Source organism: Tympanuchus pallidicinctus, unplaced genomic scaffold (genome assembly GCF_026119805.1).
Source record: "Tympanuchus pallidicinctus isolate F22 unplaced genomic scaffold, pur_lepc_1.0 scaffold21, whole genome shotgun sequence".
Classification (NCBI taxonomy): domain Eukaryota; kingdom Metazoa; phylum Chordata; class Aves; order Galliformes; family Phasianidae; genus Tympanuchus; species Tympanuchus pallidicinctus.
In genome coordinates this window covers 11,744,006-11,761,044 of record NW_026294733.1, presented here as the reverse complement: position 1 = coordinate 11,761,044, position 17,039 = coordinate 11,744,006, and the positions used below count along the sequence as shown (strand labels likewise).

At 53.8% G+C, this 17,039-nt stretch overlaps 1 protein-coding gene across 24 annotated transcripts in view; it reads left to right on the top strand.

Moving 5' to 3' along the window:
• Positions 1 to 17,039, top strand: part of LOC128081397 (protocadherin gamma-A4-like) — a 179,201-nt gene that overhangs the window by 26,750 nt on the left and 135,412 nt on the right. For 4 of the 24 annotated variants that reach the window (XM_052684573.1, XM_052684569.1, XM_052684572.1 and 1 more), the window contains exon 1: positions 10,029 to 10,122. The exons of 8 other annotated variants lie outside the window; for them this stretch is intronic. Coding sequence is in view for 10 of the 16 variants with exons in the window: in XM_052684590.1 (XP_052540550.1) it covers positions 1,639 to 2,169 (531 nt within the window). In the remaining 6 variants the exon portion in view is untranslated. Of the gene's footprint in view, positions 1 to 1,464; positions 1,561 to 1,581; positions 2,170 to 10,028; positions 10,123 to 10,365; positions 10,484 to 11,114; positions 11,558 to 17,039 lie in introns of those variants that run through there. 12 more of the 24 variants (XM_052684592.1, XM_052684585.1, XM_052684588.1 and 9 more) reach the window with 9 other exon arrangements.

Below are 17,039 nucleotides of genomic sequence, written 5' to 3'. Positions count from 1 at the left end.
GAAGATGCAGCTTGAACGGTCAGTGACTTGCATGTGCTCTGGAAGATGACTTCTCCAGGCAGAGTTGTGTCAAAGCAACTGTACCCTACAGCAGCGTCCCCCAGTTTCTTTCATGACATGTGGAAGCAGAAATGCCACGAAGAGCCAAGCTTCCTTCCTTGCCTTGGAGGAAAAATGGTTTTGGAGAACACAACCGTGGTCCTCTACCCATTCTTCGTGGAGGAAAAAAATCACCAAGCCTTGAATATTCCCATCACCTCTGATCTACCTGTGGCACGCTGGCCACTCGGGAACATGTTGCAAACTGATGTGGAGAGCTTGTGGCCAATTGCACGTTTTACCGGGAGGGCTCAAGGGAGCTGCTGGCTCCTGCAAGATGATAGGGAGGAATGGTTGGGTTGAGAACTACACTTGCTTTTGTATTCTGGTATGTGCAGAGCACATGAAATGCCTTTCCTGTGTGAGATGAAGGTGCGGTGGACTTCTGAAGGCAGTTGATGTGGAAGCAACAGGAATCACAAATGTGTGCAGTACTCGGATAATTAAAGACGTTTGGAGAAGTGATGAACGTTCCATTCGAGAGCAACTGGAAGAATAATCTCTGGCAATCCCCATGGAATTAGTGCTTCTGCAGAAACGGGTGTAGTCAGAGTAAAGAGCTGGAATAAATCACAACATTCTCCTTGCTCTGAGAAAGAAATCTCGGACTGAAGAGGGACTTTGTGCTGCCTGTTTGTAATGAGCACCCGGAATAAAGTAATCAGTCGTCACAATCGTGTTAAGTGTCGGGGAAAAGAAATGCCGGGAATATGAACGAAATGCTGAGGGAGCGCAGCGTGCCGGGTTGCGCGGTGCGGGGGGTTCCCGCGGCAGAGGCAGCGGCGTTGCTCGGTGGAGCCGTGCGTGCAGTGCCGGGCGTCGGCTGCGGGCGCCGCTGTTCACCGCGGAGGAGAGGAAGGAGCGGAGCGCTGCAGGCAGCCCCGCCCGCTGCGGCCCGGCTCGCTCGCTCGCTCGCTGGCTGTGTCGGCGTCCGGGCGGCTGCGAGCGGCCCCTTGGTGCGGAGCGGTGCTGCAGCGAGGCGGAGGGGCGGCGGGAGCGGGGGGCAGCGGACGCCGAGGCGGAGCCGCAGAGGAAGGAAAGAGAGAAGAGGAATCAGAAGTCGGAGCGACGCAGAAGCAGCGATCGTGAGGTGGCGGCGGGTCCGTGCGGGAGATGTGCGCGGCGAGAGAAGGGCGGTGGTGCCGGAGGCAGCGGGCGCTGCTGTGGTGCGTGTTGTTGGCGGCGTGGGAGGCGGCGTGGGGGCAGCTGCGCTACTCGGTGCCCGAGGAGCTGCCCAAGGGCTCGTTCGTGGGCGACGTGGCCGAGGAGCTGGCGCTGGAGCCGGCGGCGCTCGGCGGGCGCGGCGCCCGCGTGGTGTCCCAAGGCAGGACGCAGTATTTCGCTCTGCATGCGAGCAGCGGCCACTTGGTGACGGCCGAGAGGATCGACAGGGAGCAGCTGTGCGAGAGCGAACCCCAGTGCGTGCTGCGCTGCGAGCTGATCGTGGAGGGCGAGATGAAGGTTTATGCGATCGAAGTGGAAATCGCAGACATTAATGACAATGCGCCCAACTTCAAGGAATTGCAAGTACATGAAGAAATGAGCGAGATGACAGCCATAGGTTTCCGATTTCCCCTTCCCGAGGCTCACGACCCGGACGTGGGTGTGAATTCCCTGCAGAGCTACGCGCTGAGCGGCGACGAGCACTTCTCGCTGTCGGTGCAGGCGGGAGGCGACGGCGAGAAGCGTCCCGAGCTGGTGCTGGCGAAGGCGCTGGACCGGGAGCAGGCGGCGTTTCACGAGCTGCTGCTGAGGGCGAGCGACGGCGGCGATCCGTCGCGGACGGGCACGGCGCGCATCCGCGTGGCTGTGCTGGACGCCAACGACAACGCGCCCGCGTTCAGCCAGGCGGTGTACACGGCGCGAGTGCCAGAGGACGTGCCCGTGGGCACCACGCTGCTCAGCGTCACCGCCACCGACCCCGACGAAGGAACAAACGGCGAAGTATTGTACTCGTTTAGAAAACTGACAAATGCAGTAACGAAATTTTTCCACCTGGAACCCAATACGGGAGCGATCAAGCTACTGAAAAACCTGGACTTCGAGGAAGGAAACTCTTACGAACTGGAGGTTCAGGCACGAGACGAAGGAGGTCTTTTCGACACGGCGAAGGTGTCGATCTCGGTGACGGACGTGAACGACAACGCGCCCGAGATTTGGGTGCGTTCGGCGCTGAGCGAGATCTCGGAGGACGCGGCGCCGGGGACGGTGGTGGCGCTGTTGCACGTGCAGGACCGCGACTCGGGCGCGAACGGGGAGGTGCGGTGCAGCCTGGGCGAGAGCGTGCCGTTCCGTCTGGAGCGGGCGCTGGACGACTACTACAGCGTGGTGACGGCGCGGGAGCTGGACCGCGAGCGGGCGTCGGAGTACAACGTGACGGTGCGGGCGGCGGACGGCGGGTCGCCGGCGCTGCGGAGCGGCGCGGTGCTGGCGCTGCGGGTGCTGGACGTGAACGACAACGCGCCGGTGTTCGCGGAGGCGCGCTACAGCGCCCGTGTGGCGGAGAACAACGCGGAGGGCGCGCTGGTGCTGACGGTGCGCGCGTGGGACGCGGACTGGGGTCAGAACGCGCGCGTGCGCTACGGGCTGCGGGAGGGGCGTGTGCGGGGCGCGCCGCTGTCGTCGTACGTGTCGGTGCAGGCGGAGACGGGCGCGCTGTACGCGCTGCGCTCGTTCGACTACGAGGAGGTGCGCGAGGTGGAGCTGTGGGTGCGGGCGGAGGACGGCGGCTCGCCGCCGCTGAGCAGCAACGTGTCGGTGCGGCTGCTGATCGCGGACGAGAACGACAACGCGCCGCAGGTGCTGTACCCGCCGGCGGCGGCGGCGCCGGGTGGGGATGCGGGCTCGGGTGCGGGCGCGTGGAGCTGGGCGGGCGTGGAGCTGGCGCCGCGGTCGGCGGAGCCCGGCGCGCTGGTGGCCAAGGTGGTGGCGGTGGACGCGGACGCGGGGCAGAACGCGTGGCTGTCGTACGAGCTGGCCAAGGCGACGGAGCCGGGGCTGTTCCGCGTGGGGCTGCACAGCGGCGAGGTGCGCACGGCGCGCTCGCCGCTGGCCCGCGACGCGGCCCGGCACAGCCTGGTGGTGGTGGTGAAGGACCGGGGCCGGCCGGCGCTGTCGGCCACGGCCACGCTGACGGTGGTGCTGGCCGAGAGCGTGGCCGAGCTGCTGTCGGAGCTGGGCAGCGCGGCGGCGCCGGCCGAGCCCGCGCTCGGCCTGACGCGCTGGCTGGTGCTGGCCGTGGCGGCCGTGTCGTGCCTCTTGGTGGCCTCGCTGCTGCTGCTGCTGGCGCTGCGCCTGCGGCGCCGGCGGCTTTCGCGGCCGCCCGCGGCGCCTTCGGCCGGCGGCGCGTGGCGCGGCGTGCCGGCCTCGCACTTCGTGGGCATCGACGGCGTCCGCGCCTTCCTGCGCTCCTACTCGCACGACGTGTCGCTCACCGCCGACTCGCGCAAGAGCCAGCCGCGCTGCGCGGGCGGCAGCTGCTGCGACACGCTCCCGGCCCGGCCGCCGCCCGACGAGGCCGCGCCGCCGCGCGGGGAAGACGCTGCCGCGCACCGCGCCGCCGAGCCCGACGCCCTCACGGTGAGTGCTGCCACCGCGCCGCCTCCACACTCCCTTCTTCCCGCTTGCCTTTCCCTTTGCATTTGACGTTTCATGATATCACGTTTCCCCTCCCTTCTCCATGCTTAATTTTCTGACGGGGCTGTTGGCAGTGCAAATTATTCTCTTTCAATTACTAAATTAAACACACCTTTTATTCTGACGTCCCCTGATTGCACGAAGTTTTGATCCTGACATCCTGAATAGGCATAGCCAGTGTCTTTTTTGCTGCCTGTGAAGTTCCTTTTTTTTATTTCGAACTGTGTATCTACGTGCACTTCCCATCAATAGCGGTGTGTTTGATCAGTGTGCTTGATGAATCGAATGTCCAGATCATCTTTTGGAGTTAGCTGTTTGCCTGTAATCACAATCATTGGCAATCTCTTCAGCCGGTAATTTTTACCTACTCGTTTTGGGGGTGCTGTGTGTGAATGGCTGGTGAGGAAAGCAGGGGATGTGTTTTGCTGTTTCTCAGCCTTCTGTCAGAGTCCTGATGACCTCATAGGAATAGAGCTGGGTGTATCTGTGTTAACTTGCTCTGGCATCTGCCATGTTGGGGTTTTGTCACTTTAATGTTTAGTTTCATAACTTATTGTTTTAGGAGATTGAACATTATTGCCTTGTTTCTTTTTGAATGCTAAAGAGGGATCACAGTGCAGCTGATAGCCCTTTCAAGACTGGAATATCAGTTATAAATACCCAGTGGTGGAGATGTTTCCATACCTGTGTTGAATGATGAAAGCTGTCAGTAGGAATAATTTAATATTCTTTGGTTTCTGTAAAGCAGTGCTGAATGAAGTGTTGTTCGTGATCAAGTTAGTGCCCAGTGCTGTTATAGTTGATGATGCAAGTGAAGTCTGTGAATGTTGGGAGAAGAAGGTGAGAGGCTGGTGTTGAACGTAAGAAGTAGTGAGTGTGGTTTTGAGAAGGGTAAGGGTTTGATTTCAGAGCTGATGCAAAGCTCTGTGCTGTTTACACTGCAATCCTCATTTCCCCGTTATTAGAAGAAGCAATAGTAGCCTGCAAATGAATTGTTCATCAAAGTTGATTGTGGAACAGCTCTTAGAGCTAGAATGGCATCTAATGGCAGTGTGAATCCTCATTTATCCATCTCTGGTATCCTGTATGCCTATTATGTACATTTCCTGCACTGTGGTTTTCATGTCTTCAGGCCTGTACTTCCTGGATGGTCGTGGTTCATCTTTTCCACTTCTGGCCAATGTTGTTACGCTGGGAAATGAGAGTGTTGTAGATCAGGAAATTCTTCCTTCCTTTGACAAGGTGTCAATCAGCTGCAGGCAAGATTTTCTGTATGTGTTAAAGGAAGAAGGAGATTGAAGAGGATGTCTTATAGTCTCTCACAAGTCTTCACTTCTAAAATAGGCCCATAGAGAGAGACTCCAACTTCTGCTTTCTTTATTTCTGTGTGCTTCCAACCATGAGTTTGCTTGACTGCCCCCTACACTTTGCGTTGTTGGCAGGGCTGGATGACCTCCCAATAGCTCATGTGCTGGGTGTCTCAGGTGCGTTGGTCTTGAAAGAAAAGGTTAATGACCTTATATATGATTTCTGCTTGACGTTTAAACTCCTTCTAAGTTCTCTGCATGATGATAAGTTGTTGGAAAAAATGTTCTTGTGTCAAGCCCTGTCACGGTGTTTCTGCATGTTGTAGGGAAATGGGCTGGGCTACTGGTCCTTTGAAGCTGTTGGGTATCAACAAATATTGAAGAGAATCACAGGCATATGAATGGGGAATGGCTTGGGGATGCTATGTATGAAGAAACTGTGGAGGAAAGAGGGTAGTTTGAATGGTGACTTGATAGGAATGGAGCAGCCATTGCTGGAAGGCAATTGGAATGGTGAGAGCCACTTGGTGGGTCCATCACTTTAGCTTCATGTGGAATGACATTTGCCATGCCTGCATAGCAAGATCTGAAGATTGGTAAGTAATTGCTTCACTTACCAGTTTTGCCTTGTTTGCTGTCAAAGCTTAAACCAGTAGACAGTGTGGGAAAGAGCCGTCATTGCTCTGGACGACCTGACTTGAATGTTTCCAGCTGTCAGGAAGAGAACTTGGATATGCTTTTGTGTTCTTGACCTGTATCTGAATGAGGTGCTGCTGCGAGGAGCTGAGCGACTGCTTCATGTTGGATGTATCCATGGTTCAAGAAAAGGTAGTGAATGCAGAGGTAGGATGGTGAGTGGCTGGATTTGAAAGTGAACAGCAGGTGGGTCAGCAATGATGCTGTGTTTGATTCCATAGTTGGTGTCAAGAGCTGTAATCTGGATGCACCATTTGATCGCAGTTTCATTACTTTGCATGGTGATGGCAATCCTCTGATGACAGAATTTCTCTGTGTGTAGAATGACAGCACATATCTCTAGTTGCTTGTAAATCCTGTGTGAAACCCCTCGTGTATCTGGATGTGACTTCGTGACGTAGAGTTTCTTCATAGCTGTAAAGCTGTTTGAAGGCCTTCTTCCCAGGGTGGCTGCGTTCCATGTTTCCCATTTTGTGGAGTAATCATTTGTATTTGGAAATGATAAGGCTGTATTGCAGCAACTCCTAACCTTGCCTGTGCATGTCTGAAAGAACACATAAAGACAGAACGTTTTGTGTGACAAAACTGAGACTGAATTTGGGTTGCTAGAGGTAGGGTCGTCTGGTGACATTGATGTTGGACTTGCTGATCTTGAAGGTCGTTGGCACCTGAGCAATTGTATGGTTCTGTGATTGTGTGGTTTCCTGAAATAATTTGGAAAAGTTCCTTTGTTACCTCCTGTTCATCATTTAAAGTTTGATGTTCGTAGGAGATGAGTGGGAGAGTTGGAATCTTTCTGAGAAGTGCTGAGTGTTTCCTAACATGAAATCCTCTACTGTGAGGTTCAGTGGAAGAGTTTAGGGCCTGATCTGCAGCTTAAAAACTGATTGGATTCCAGCTGTTGGGATTGAATTTTAGTGTGCACAGGGATGGCCAATATTCCTTCTCGAAGTGTTTCTCAGGCACATTTGTCTTAGAGTGCTTCCATGTGCTGTTTGGTTGAGGACAGCATTTCCTGGCCTTATGTTCATGTCCGTGTGTTGAATGTGAACAAGCAGCCAAAATGGTGTTGTATTTTTCTTTTTTGATTTACTCATAGCACTGTGCTGTGTGTTCATGAGCCTTTGTCACGTCAGCCCCTGTTTGGGTGTTTCAGGAGAGTCAGCGCCGGTGTGGAATGGCAAAGCTGCACTTGCAAATCTCTGCTTTCTTTTTTTCTTCATTTCTCTGCTCTGGACATAAACCTTAGCAGACTGGACGGTGCATTAGTATTGAGGGAATGAGGGAACCATTTGCAGGCTTTGACTGTGTGAAACTGTGAAGGCTAAAGCTCGTGTGTATTTCTCATTCAAAACAATGTCAGTGAATGAAGTGTTCTTTCTGTTGTCTGATAGATATTAGGAGCATGGATATTGTCCCTGGTGCTGATAAAAGCCAGAGGCTTTAGAATGCAGCGTGTGAGATGTTGGCTTAGAGCTTTGAAAATTGTTGGGTTAAGGAAGCTCTGTCTGGACTGTGGAAGGCTGGATTTTCTTTCTTCTTGTCTGGATTTTCTTTCACATCTGATGCCAATGCCAACACCATTTCTGCTATCGTCTCGTTTCCTTTGTCCTCAAAGGCGACGTTGGTTCCCCCAGTGTCAAGTAAAGGGCAAAATCCACGTATGTAGAGCAGGCCTGATACGTGAAAGAGGTAGAATGGGAGTGGAGGCCTTGAGTTCAGTAATTCTGCAGACAAAGTAGGGAAGGAAGAGTGTTGTGGGGGAAGGTGTTCCTTGGAAACACTGATGTGGGGCCATAGCAGCTGCGTTGTATTGCTGTCCTGTTACACCTGCGTGTGCACCTGGATGTGTGTCACTTCACTGCAAGTGCCGTGGTGTTTTCTTGCAATATACGTGTAGGTACCTGGTTAGAAATTAAGTGAAATGAGAGCAAAGCCAGAGTTTCCAACTGTTCCAATCTCCAAGCATGCAAACATACAAGAGAGATCTGGTGACTGCAGACGGCCCAGGTAAGAATGGTAGAATTTTTTTCTCTGTCACTTTTGTGTGGATGCTCACTTGCACATATATCCTATTGGTCCAAAGGCTGGAGATGATTGTTCTTGCAACCCAGACGTAGGGATCCCAGTCAGTAGAAGAGCATCAAGCCTTCCCTTGAATCAGGAGGATTGATGGTTCAGCAGTGTATTTTCCTGTACCAGGTTGTGACTGCTAATACTGTGTCCAGGTTAGTGCCTATTTCACTGAGCCCCTTTCTTTCAACGTCGTGGTGATCAGGAATGGCAATCTTGTTTGTACGAGGCTTCAACCAATCCCACTGGCTGTAAAATCATGACATATGAAAATGCAAGTTCAATTTTCATTGACTTCCAAGTGCTCATTTTAAGGCAAGGTTGTGTCAATGAAGCTGCACACTACCATAGTGTGCCTCACAACGATCAGCTGTTCCTTTATGATTAGAATCCGAATTATTTGAGATGACTGAGCTACTGGTTTGGAGGAGGGAGTTTTTGAGAAGGCAGCCATGCTGCTCTACTCGCTGTTGCAATCAGAAGGTAGCAAAAGGTTGTCCAGCACTGCATGTATCCACAGCCTCTCAGTGCCATGTGGCATGCTGGGTGCATGGGGAAGCAGTACAGACTGGTCTGCAATGCTTGTGGCTGCCTCTTGTGGGTTGTTCTGGTTTATTGGAGGACTGGAGGCACAGAGCCTGCCATCTCCGAGGGCTCAGGGGAACTCCTGGCTCCTGGTCTGTGCCAACAGGGGGGGAACAACTTGAATTGGGAACTCATCTTCATGATGCACTGGAGAATGTGCATGGAAGGTTCCTTTAGCAGTGTGTTATGGATACAGGAGAGCAGGTAGATAATTGTAGGCTGTTGACATTGAAGGAAGAAGAGAATTCACCAGTGAATGTAGTACTAAGTTAATGTTGCAGTGCTGGAAAGAATAACAATGAATGGCAGAATGAGTGCAAGAAAAATTAATGGAGTTTGTGGCGCAGAGGCTTCTTCTACAAATGTGAGATAATACAGAGAAGTATTTAGAATTGGAATTAAGAATAAGGATTCTCCTCTCTATGATGTGGAAATGACAGACCCAAGATGATCACATTTCCATCTCGTTGATCAAGATGGTCCTGGAAAAAGAAATGATTGTTTTGTCCTCTCAACTGAAAGCAAATGAAGATGCAGCTTGAACTGTCAGTGGCTTGCATGTGCTCTGGAAGATGACTTCTCCAGGCAGAGTTGTGTCAAAGCAACTGTATCCTACAGCAGCGTCCCCCAGTTTCTTTCATGACATGTGGAAGCAGAAATGCCACGAAGAGCCAAGCTTCCTTCCTTGCCTTGGAGGAAAAATGGTTTTGGAGAACACAACCGTGGTCCTCTACCCATTCTTCGTGGAGGAAAAAAATCACCAAGCCTTGAATATTCCCATCACCTCTGATCTACCTGTGGCACGCTGGCCACTCGGGAACATGTTGCAAACTGATGTGGAGAGCTTGTGGCCAATTGCACGTTTTACCGGGAGGGCTCAAGGGAGCTGCTGGCTCCTGCAAGATGATAGGGAGGAATGGTTGGGTTGAGAACTACACTTGCTTTTGTATTCTGGTATGTGCAGAGCACATGAAATGCCTTTCCTGTGTGAGATGAAGGTGCGATGGACTTCTGAAGGCAGTTGATGTGGAAGCAACAGGAATCACAAATGTGTGCAGTACTCGGATAATTAAAGACGTTTGGAGAAGTGATGAACGTTCCATTCGAGAGCAACTGGAAGAATAATCTCTGGCAATCCCCATGGAATTAGTGCTTCTGCAGAAACGGGTGTAGTCAGAGTAAAGAGCTGGAATAAATCACAACATTCTCCTTGCTCTGAGTAAGAAATCTCGGACAGAAGAGGGACTTTGTGCTGCCTGTTTGTAATGAGCACCCAGAATAAAGTAATCAGTCGTCACTATCATGTTAAGTGTCGGGGAAAAGAAATGCCGGGAATATGAACGAAATGCTGACAGAATGCAGCGTGCCGGGTTGCGCGGTGCGGGGGGTTCCCGCGGCAGAGGCAGCGGCGTTGCTCGGTGGAGCCGTGCGTGCAGTGCCGGGCGTCGGCTGCGGGCGCCGCTGTTCACCGCGGAGGAGAGGAAGGAGCGGAGCGCTGCAGGCAGCCCCGCCCGCTGCGGCCCGGCTCGCTCGCTCGCTCGCTGGCTGTGTCGGCGTCCGGGCGGCTGCGAGCGGCCCCTTGGTGCGGAGCGGTGCTGCAGCGAGGCGGAGGGGCGGCGGGAGCGGGGGGCAGCGGACGCCGAGGCGGAGCCGCAGAGGAAGGAAAGAGAGAAGAGGAATCAGAAGTCGGAGCGACGCAGAAGCAGCGATCGTGAGGTGGCGGCGGGTCCGTGCGGGAGATGTGCGCGGCGAGAGAAGGGCGGTGGTGCCGGAGGCAGCGGGCGCTGCTGTGGTGCGTGTTGTTGGCGGCGTGGGAGGCGGCGTGGGGGCAGCTGCGCTACTCGGTGCCCGAGGAGCTGCCCAAGGGCTCGTTCGTGGGCGACGTGGCCGAGGAGCTGGCGCTGGAGCCGGCGGCGCTCGGCGGGCGCGGCGCCCGCGTGGTGTCCCAAGGCAGGACGCAGTATTTCGCTCTGCATGCGAGCAGCGGCCACTTGGTGACGGCCGAGAGGATCGACAGGGAGCAGCTGTGCGAGAGCGAACCCCAATGCGTGCTGCGCTGCGAGCTGATCGTGGAGGGCGAGATGAAGGTTTATTCTGTAACAGTAGAGATCATGGACATTAATGACAATACGCCTGCCTTCGGAGAATCACAAAAGGAACTGAAAATAAGCGAAACGACAACCACGGGGACGCGCTTTCCCCTACCTATGTCTCACGATCCGGACGTGGGTGCGAATTCCCTGCAGAGCTACGCGCTGAGCGGCGACGAGCACTTCTCGCTGTCGGTGCAGGCGGGAGGCGACGGCGAGAAGCGTCCCGAGCTGGTGCTGGCCAAGGCGCTGGACCGGGAGGAGGCGGCGTTTCACGAGCTGCTGCTGAGGGCGAGCGACGGCGGCGATCCGTCGCGGACGGGCACGGCGCGCATCCGCGTGGCTGTGCTGGACGCCAACGACAACGCGCCCGCGTTCAGCCAGGCGGTGTACACGGTGCGAGTGGCCGAGGACGTGCCCGTGGGCTCCACGCTGCTCAGCGTCACCGCCACCGACCCCGACGAAGGAACCAACGGCGAAGTGTTGTACTCGTTTAGAAAACTGACAAACGCAGTAACGAAATTTTTCCAGCTGGAACCCAATACGGGAGCGATCAAGCTACTGAAAAACCTGGACTTCGAGGAAGGAAACTCATACGAACTGGAGGTTCAGGCACGAGACGAAGGAGGACTTTTCGACACGGCGAAGGTGTCGATCTCGGTGACGGACGTGAACGACAACGCGCCCGAGATTTGGGTGCGTTCGGCGCTGAGCGAGATCTCGGAGGACGCGGCGCCGGGGACGGTGGTGGCGCTGTTGCACGTGCAGGACCGCGACTCGGGCGCGAACGGGGAGGTGCGGTGCAGCCTGGGCGAGAGCGTGCCGTTCCGTCTGGAGCGGGCGCTGGACGACTACTACAGCGTGGTGACGGCGCGGGAGCTGGACCGCGAGCGGGCGTCGGAGTACAACGTGACGGTGCGGGCGGCGGACGGCGGGTCGCCGGCGCTGCGGAGCGGCGCGGTGCTGGCGCTGCGGGTGCTGGACGTGAACGACAACGCGCCGGTGTTCGCGGAGGCGCGCTACAGCGCCCGTGTGGCGGAGAACAACGCGGAGGGCGCGCTGGTGCTGACGGTGCGCGCGTGGGACGCGGACTGGGGTCAGAACGCGCGCGTGCGCTACGGGCTGCGGGAGGGGCGTGTGCGGGGCGCGCCGCTGTCGTCGTACGTGTCGGTGCAGGCGGAGACGGGCGCGCTGTACGCGCTGCGCTCGTTCGACTACGAGGAGGTGCGCGAGGTGGAGCTGTGGGTGCGGGCGGAGGACGGCGGCTCGCCGCCGCTGAGCAGCAACGTGTCGGTGCGGCTGCTGATCGCGGACGAGAACGACAACGCGCCGCAGGTGCTTTACCCGCCGGCGGCGGCGATGCCGGGCGCGGGTGCGGGCTCGGGTGCGGGCGCGTGGAGCTGGGCGGGCGTGGAGCTGGCGCCGCGGTCGGCGGAGCCCGGCGCGCTGGTGGCCAAGGTGGTGGCGGTGGACGCGGACGCGGGGCAGAACGCGTGGCTGTCGTACGAGCTGGCCAAGGCGACGGAGCCGGGGCTGTTCCGCGTGGGGCTGCACAGCGGCGAGGTGCGCACGGCGCGCTCGCCGCTGGCCCGCGACGCGGCCCGGCACAGCCTGGTGGTGGTGGTGAAGGACCGGGGCCGGCCGGCGCTGTCGGCCACGGCCACGCTGACGGTGGTGCTGGCCGAGAGCGTGGCCGAGCTGCTGTCGGAGCTGGGCAGCGCGGCGGCGCCGGCCGAGCCCGCGCTCGGCCTGACGCGCTGGCTGGTGCTGGCCGTGGCGGCCGTGTCGTGCCTCTTGGTGGCCTCGCTGCTGCTGCTGCTGGCGCTGCGCCTGCGGCGCCGGCGGCTTTCGCGGCCGCCCGCGGCGCCTTCGGCCGGCGGCGCGTGGCGCGGCGTGCCGGCCTCGCACTTCGTGGGCATCGACGGCGTCCGCGCCTTCCTGCGCTCCTACTCGCACGACGTGTCGCTCACCGCCGACTCGCGCAAGAGCCAGCCGCGCTGCGCGGGCGGCAGCTGCTGCGACACGCTCCCGGCCCGGCCGCCGCCCGACGAGGCCGCGCCGCCGCGCGGGGAAGACGCTGCCGCGCACCGCGCCGCCGAGCCCGACGCCCTCACGGTGAGTGCTGCCACCGCGCCGCCTCCACACTGCCTCCCTTCCCTCTCGCTTTTTACTCGAATCGCTGCCTCTTTACCCTGCCGCGTTTCCCTTTTTCTCTGTTGTGTTCTCATTCGCTCAGGAGTTGTTGGTAACGCCTCTCCTTTATTGCTTTGTTGCCATGTATGCCTGAATGTATTTCCAATCAGTACCTTTCAGTACTCACATCCACAGCGGCAGCTTACCTGACTCCCTTGTTGGATGACACTATCGGCCCTCGTTACTTAAAACGGTTCGTTAGAGGTGGCCCCCGGCGGCTCCCCATTCCCTCCATCCCCGTTCCCCTCACTTTCACGATTTGACTTTCCCCACTTTCGTGTTTCGTCTCCCCTCTCGAGGCTTCCTTTAGTGGCGCGGCTCTTGGCAGTGCAAGGTCTCCTCCTCACGTCTCTAAACTCAACACACTTTTACTCCTGACCTCCCCAGCTTGCCCAGGCTTTTGATCCTGCCATCCCCTATGCGTCCAGAGGTTGTTTCGTTCTCTGCCTGTAGAATGGCTTTATTTTTAATTGGGAATTCTGTTTCGGAATGCCCTTTTCATTTCAAGTGGTGGGTTTGGTCAATGTGCTCGATGAATACAAATGAGCAAACAGTTCTTTGTCGATACCTATTTGCCTGTTACCACAATCAAACACAGTGTTTACAGCGTGTTGTCTTTGCGAACTGATGTGAGATAGCGTGTATGAATGGCTTGTGAGGAAAACGGGGGATGTGTTTTGCACTTTCTCAGCCTCTTATCAATGTCCTGATGACCTGATAACAGTACATCTGGGTATATCTTTGCCAACACCTTCTGTAGCACCTGTTTAGTTTTCTCACTTCAATGTCCTGTTCCGTTGTGTTTGGATGGATCCAAGAGCAATGTCTGTACAGTGACAGTGCTGTTCACCACTGTTTTAGAATCAACATTTTCGCCTTGTTTCCTTCGAATGCTGAAGGCGGATCTCAGTGAAGTTATTAAACCTTTCAGGACTGGAATGTTATTGATAAATGTCCAGTGGTGACGATGTTTCAGTACGTCTTTAATGTTCAAATCTGTCAATAGGAAAAACGAATACTGTATTCATAGTTTTCTGCAGAATATCCTTGAATGCAGTTTTGTTCATGATCAAGTTGGTGCCAAATGCTAACATAGTTGGTCACGCCTTCCATTTTGTGTGTGGCTGTTGGCTGTTCACGTCTCTTTCCTCTCCTCTATCCTCATTCGCTCTGCTGTTTGGTGTTAACGACCCTCTTTTGTAGATCGTTGTCGCTGTCTCTCAGACAGCGGTAGTGACTGTGCCGTACCCCGAAGCGTCTCGAGATATTCTTTTAGCGACGTGTGTGAAGTGTGAAGCGTTTGCACTTTCACTGCCTCCTTTCAATTCGTGCCATTCCCCCCCTCTCAGCTACACTCCTCAGATGTACGCACAATAACTTTATGCATAATAAATTCCTTATCTTAAATAACTCGTAAGTTGAAGCTCTTTCCCCTGTTATTGCTTTTGTCTATCTCAATGTCAGTTTATCAGAGTGTGAGTATTGACAAGTCAAACGCTGTAGCTTTGACGTAATTCCTTTCTTTTTGAGGTAACACTTAATTTCTATTACATGCAGTGGTAACGAAAGAAATTCCATATCTGTAGGGACGGAATAGGTGAGAGAGATCAGTTAATTTTTTTTTTTTAATTGTCATGGACTGATACTGCGGCTCCCCTATCAATGGTATCGTATAACGAGTGAAATATCTCTTACAATTGCACGACTTGGTCTTAATGAAGCCCGTCCTAATGAAGCTGCTTTCCTTTCTTTCTGTTTTCCCTTATTTCTGTTGGTGCATCGTGATGCGTTTAGCACGTGATTCCTTTGCCTCCTTATGTGCGGTCGTTTTCATGCACCTGTTGGAGAAACCGGCTGGGCAACTGGTTTTTCATTGTCATCTGATAGATGTTGGGATAATTCATAGTTAGAGCAGCTGTGAGTGCTGGTGTGAAGGGCTCGCAGACAACACTTGGGATGTAGTTTGCGAATTTCCTGTCTGTGACATATCTAAGATAGACCTGAGCGTGCATGACACATGCACTAACACTTGCAATGGCAGCTGCAACTGGATTGCGGGATCCAGACTTCAGGTTTTTGCTTTTTATCCATCCTACAGAAAGGAAACTGACATCTGGTGGTTGACATGTTGGAGCGCGGTTTCGTTGCTACATTGCCTCCTCTGTCCTTGTCCAAATTACTCTGCTTCTCCTTTCCTCCCTTACAGCTCATTCCTTACCCTTCTCTTCACCTACCCGTAGCAGTAAGTGATTTGACTCACTCTTTGGATGGAAATAAGGGAGAATAGAATTGTCATTTCACAGATTTGGTTAGTTGAAAACGGTTTTGCAATTCTCACATTTGTTCATTGAACTGTCAGCTTATTAGAGTGTGAAATTTAAGTAGGGATGCTGTACTTACAGCACTGATACTGTGCATGTTGATAGAAGCCACATTTCGTTTCCCATTTTTGAGGTAACAGTAGAATTTCGTTAGCAGCATTTCCGTAGGAGTTCTCATCTTTCTGTTCTTATGTCTGAATTATTGGCTTGCTGAAAGAATATTTGTGTAGGATCAGGGCAGATATGAAGTAGTTCAGCTTGCTTTTCTTGTGCCTGTATAGATAGTAGGTGTTCTTGTTCTTTCTGTTTCTACCTTGTTTGGGATTTTTAATTAGTGAGTGTATTTGTTTGCTGCTTTTCTATTTTTCCTTACTCTTGTCAACAAGTGCCTATTTGTGTGACTTGAAACTGACCATAGAGTGGGAAAGTCATGGGATGGTTTGTGTTGGAAGAGACCACTAAGATCATCTAGTTCCAATTCTCCTGCCACAGGTAGGGATGCCTCACTCTAGACCAGGATGCTCACAGTCCCATCCAGCCTGGCCTTGAATGTCTGCAGGGGGGAAACATCCACAACCTTTCATGGCTACCTGTTCCAGTGTCTCAGTGCCCTCACAATAAAGAATATCTAATATCTCACAATAAAGAATCCTAATACCTGTCTAGTCTCGACATACTGCCTTACATTTAAAGCCATTTCCCCTTGTGCTTTCTCTACATGTCCTTTTTCAAGTCCCTCCCCAGCTTCCCCTTCAGGTACTGGAAGGCTGCTATGAGGTTCCTGCAAGGCCTTCTCTTCTCCAGGCCGAAGAGCCCCAGACCTCTCAGCCTGTCCTCACAGGGAAGATGTTCTAGCCCTCTGATTATCTCTGTGGCCCTCCTCTGGGCCTGCTGCAATACCTCTGTGTCCTTCTTGTGTTGGGGAATGCAGAACTGGATGCAGCACTCAGTAGGGCGGAGTACGGGGGCAGAATCACCTCCTTCAACCTCAGTTGGACACACTTTTTGTGATGTTGTTGACCTTCTGGGCTGCAAGTGCACATTGTAGGTTGATGTTGCATTTTTCATTAACTGTCATCCCCAGATCCTCCTCTGGGCTGTTCTCAGGCCTTTGTCCACCCAACATTTCTCTGTGCTTGGGTTTGCCCCAACCCAGGCAAAGCACCTTGCCCTTGGCCTTGTTGAACTGCATGAGGTTGGCATGGGCCCACTCTCAAGCTTTTCCCGGTGCCTCTGGGTAGCATCCCTTCTCTCTGACACGTCAACTGCACCACTCAGCTTGGTGTCATCTGTAAAACAGCTGAGGTTTCACTCAGTCTTGCTGTCCATATCACCTACAAAAATGGGAAATAACACCAGTCCCAGCCTGAGTCGCCGAGGATGCTGCTCATCAACGGTCTCCACATGGGCCAGTGTGACCACCCAGCCAATTGCTTATCCAGTGAGTGAGTGATTTCTTCACTTCAGTATGTTTTGGTTGTTGGTAGTTGTTTTCAAGGACGAATGCTGGGAGTTTCGTATGGCTGATAGCTCTCAAAGTGGAGAAGAATTTTACAGTTGTAGGACTTGGAGGTGTACTGTCCATAAGTAGCTGGAATGTCTTTAGATGTCAATACATTTATATTGGTGTAGTTTTGGCAGGGCAGTGGTTCAGTTTCTTATGGGGTGCCAAGGCCAGTGGCTTTTACCTTACCATCATGGTATCTCTGTCCCTGTAAGCAAAGAGAGTAAAGCTGTAGGCAGAGTTCCTTTGTATAGAATAATTCCTCAATATTAGAATTTTTTATCATTCTTGTTGGTAACCTCATTTGTCCTTCCCCATCTCCTTGTGGTGTTATGGTGTTTCTTCATAGGCATCATTAGGCAGTCATGACTTTATTTTCTTGAAGGATGTTTTCCCCATTTCTGGACAGTGGTTTTTCATTTGGGAACTGCAGGATCCAGACGTCAAGTTTTTGTTAATTCTTCCTACAGAAAGATTGACATCTGGTGGTTGACATGTTGGAGAGTGATTTGGGGTGTTGTACTGGAGAAAATCC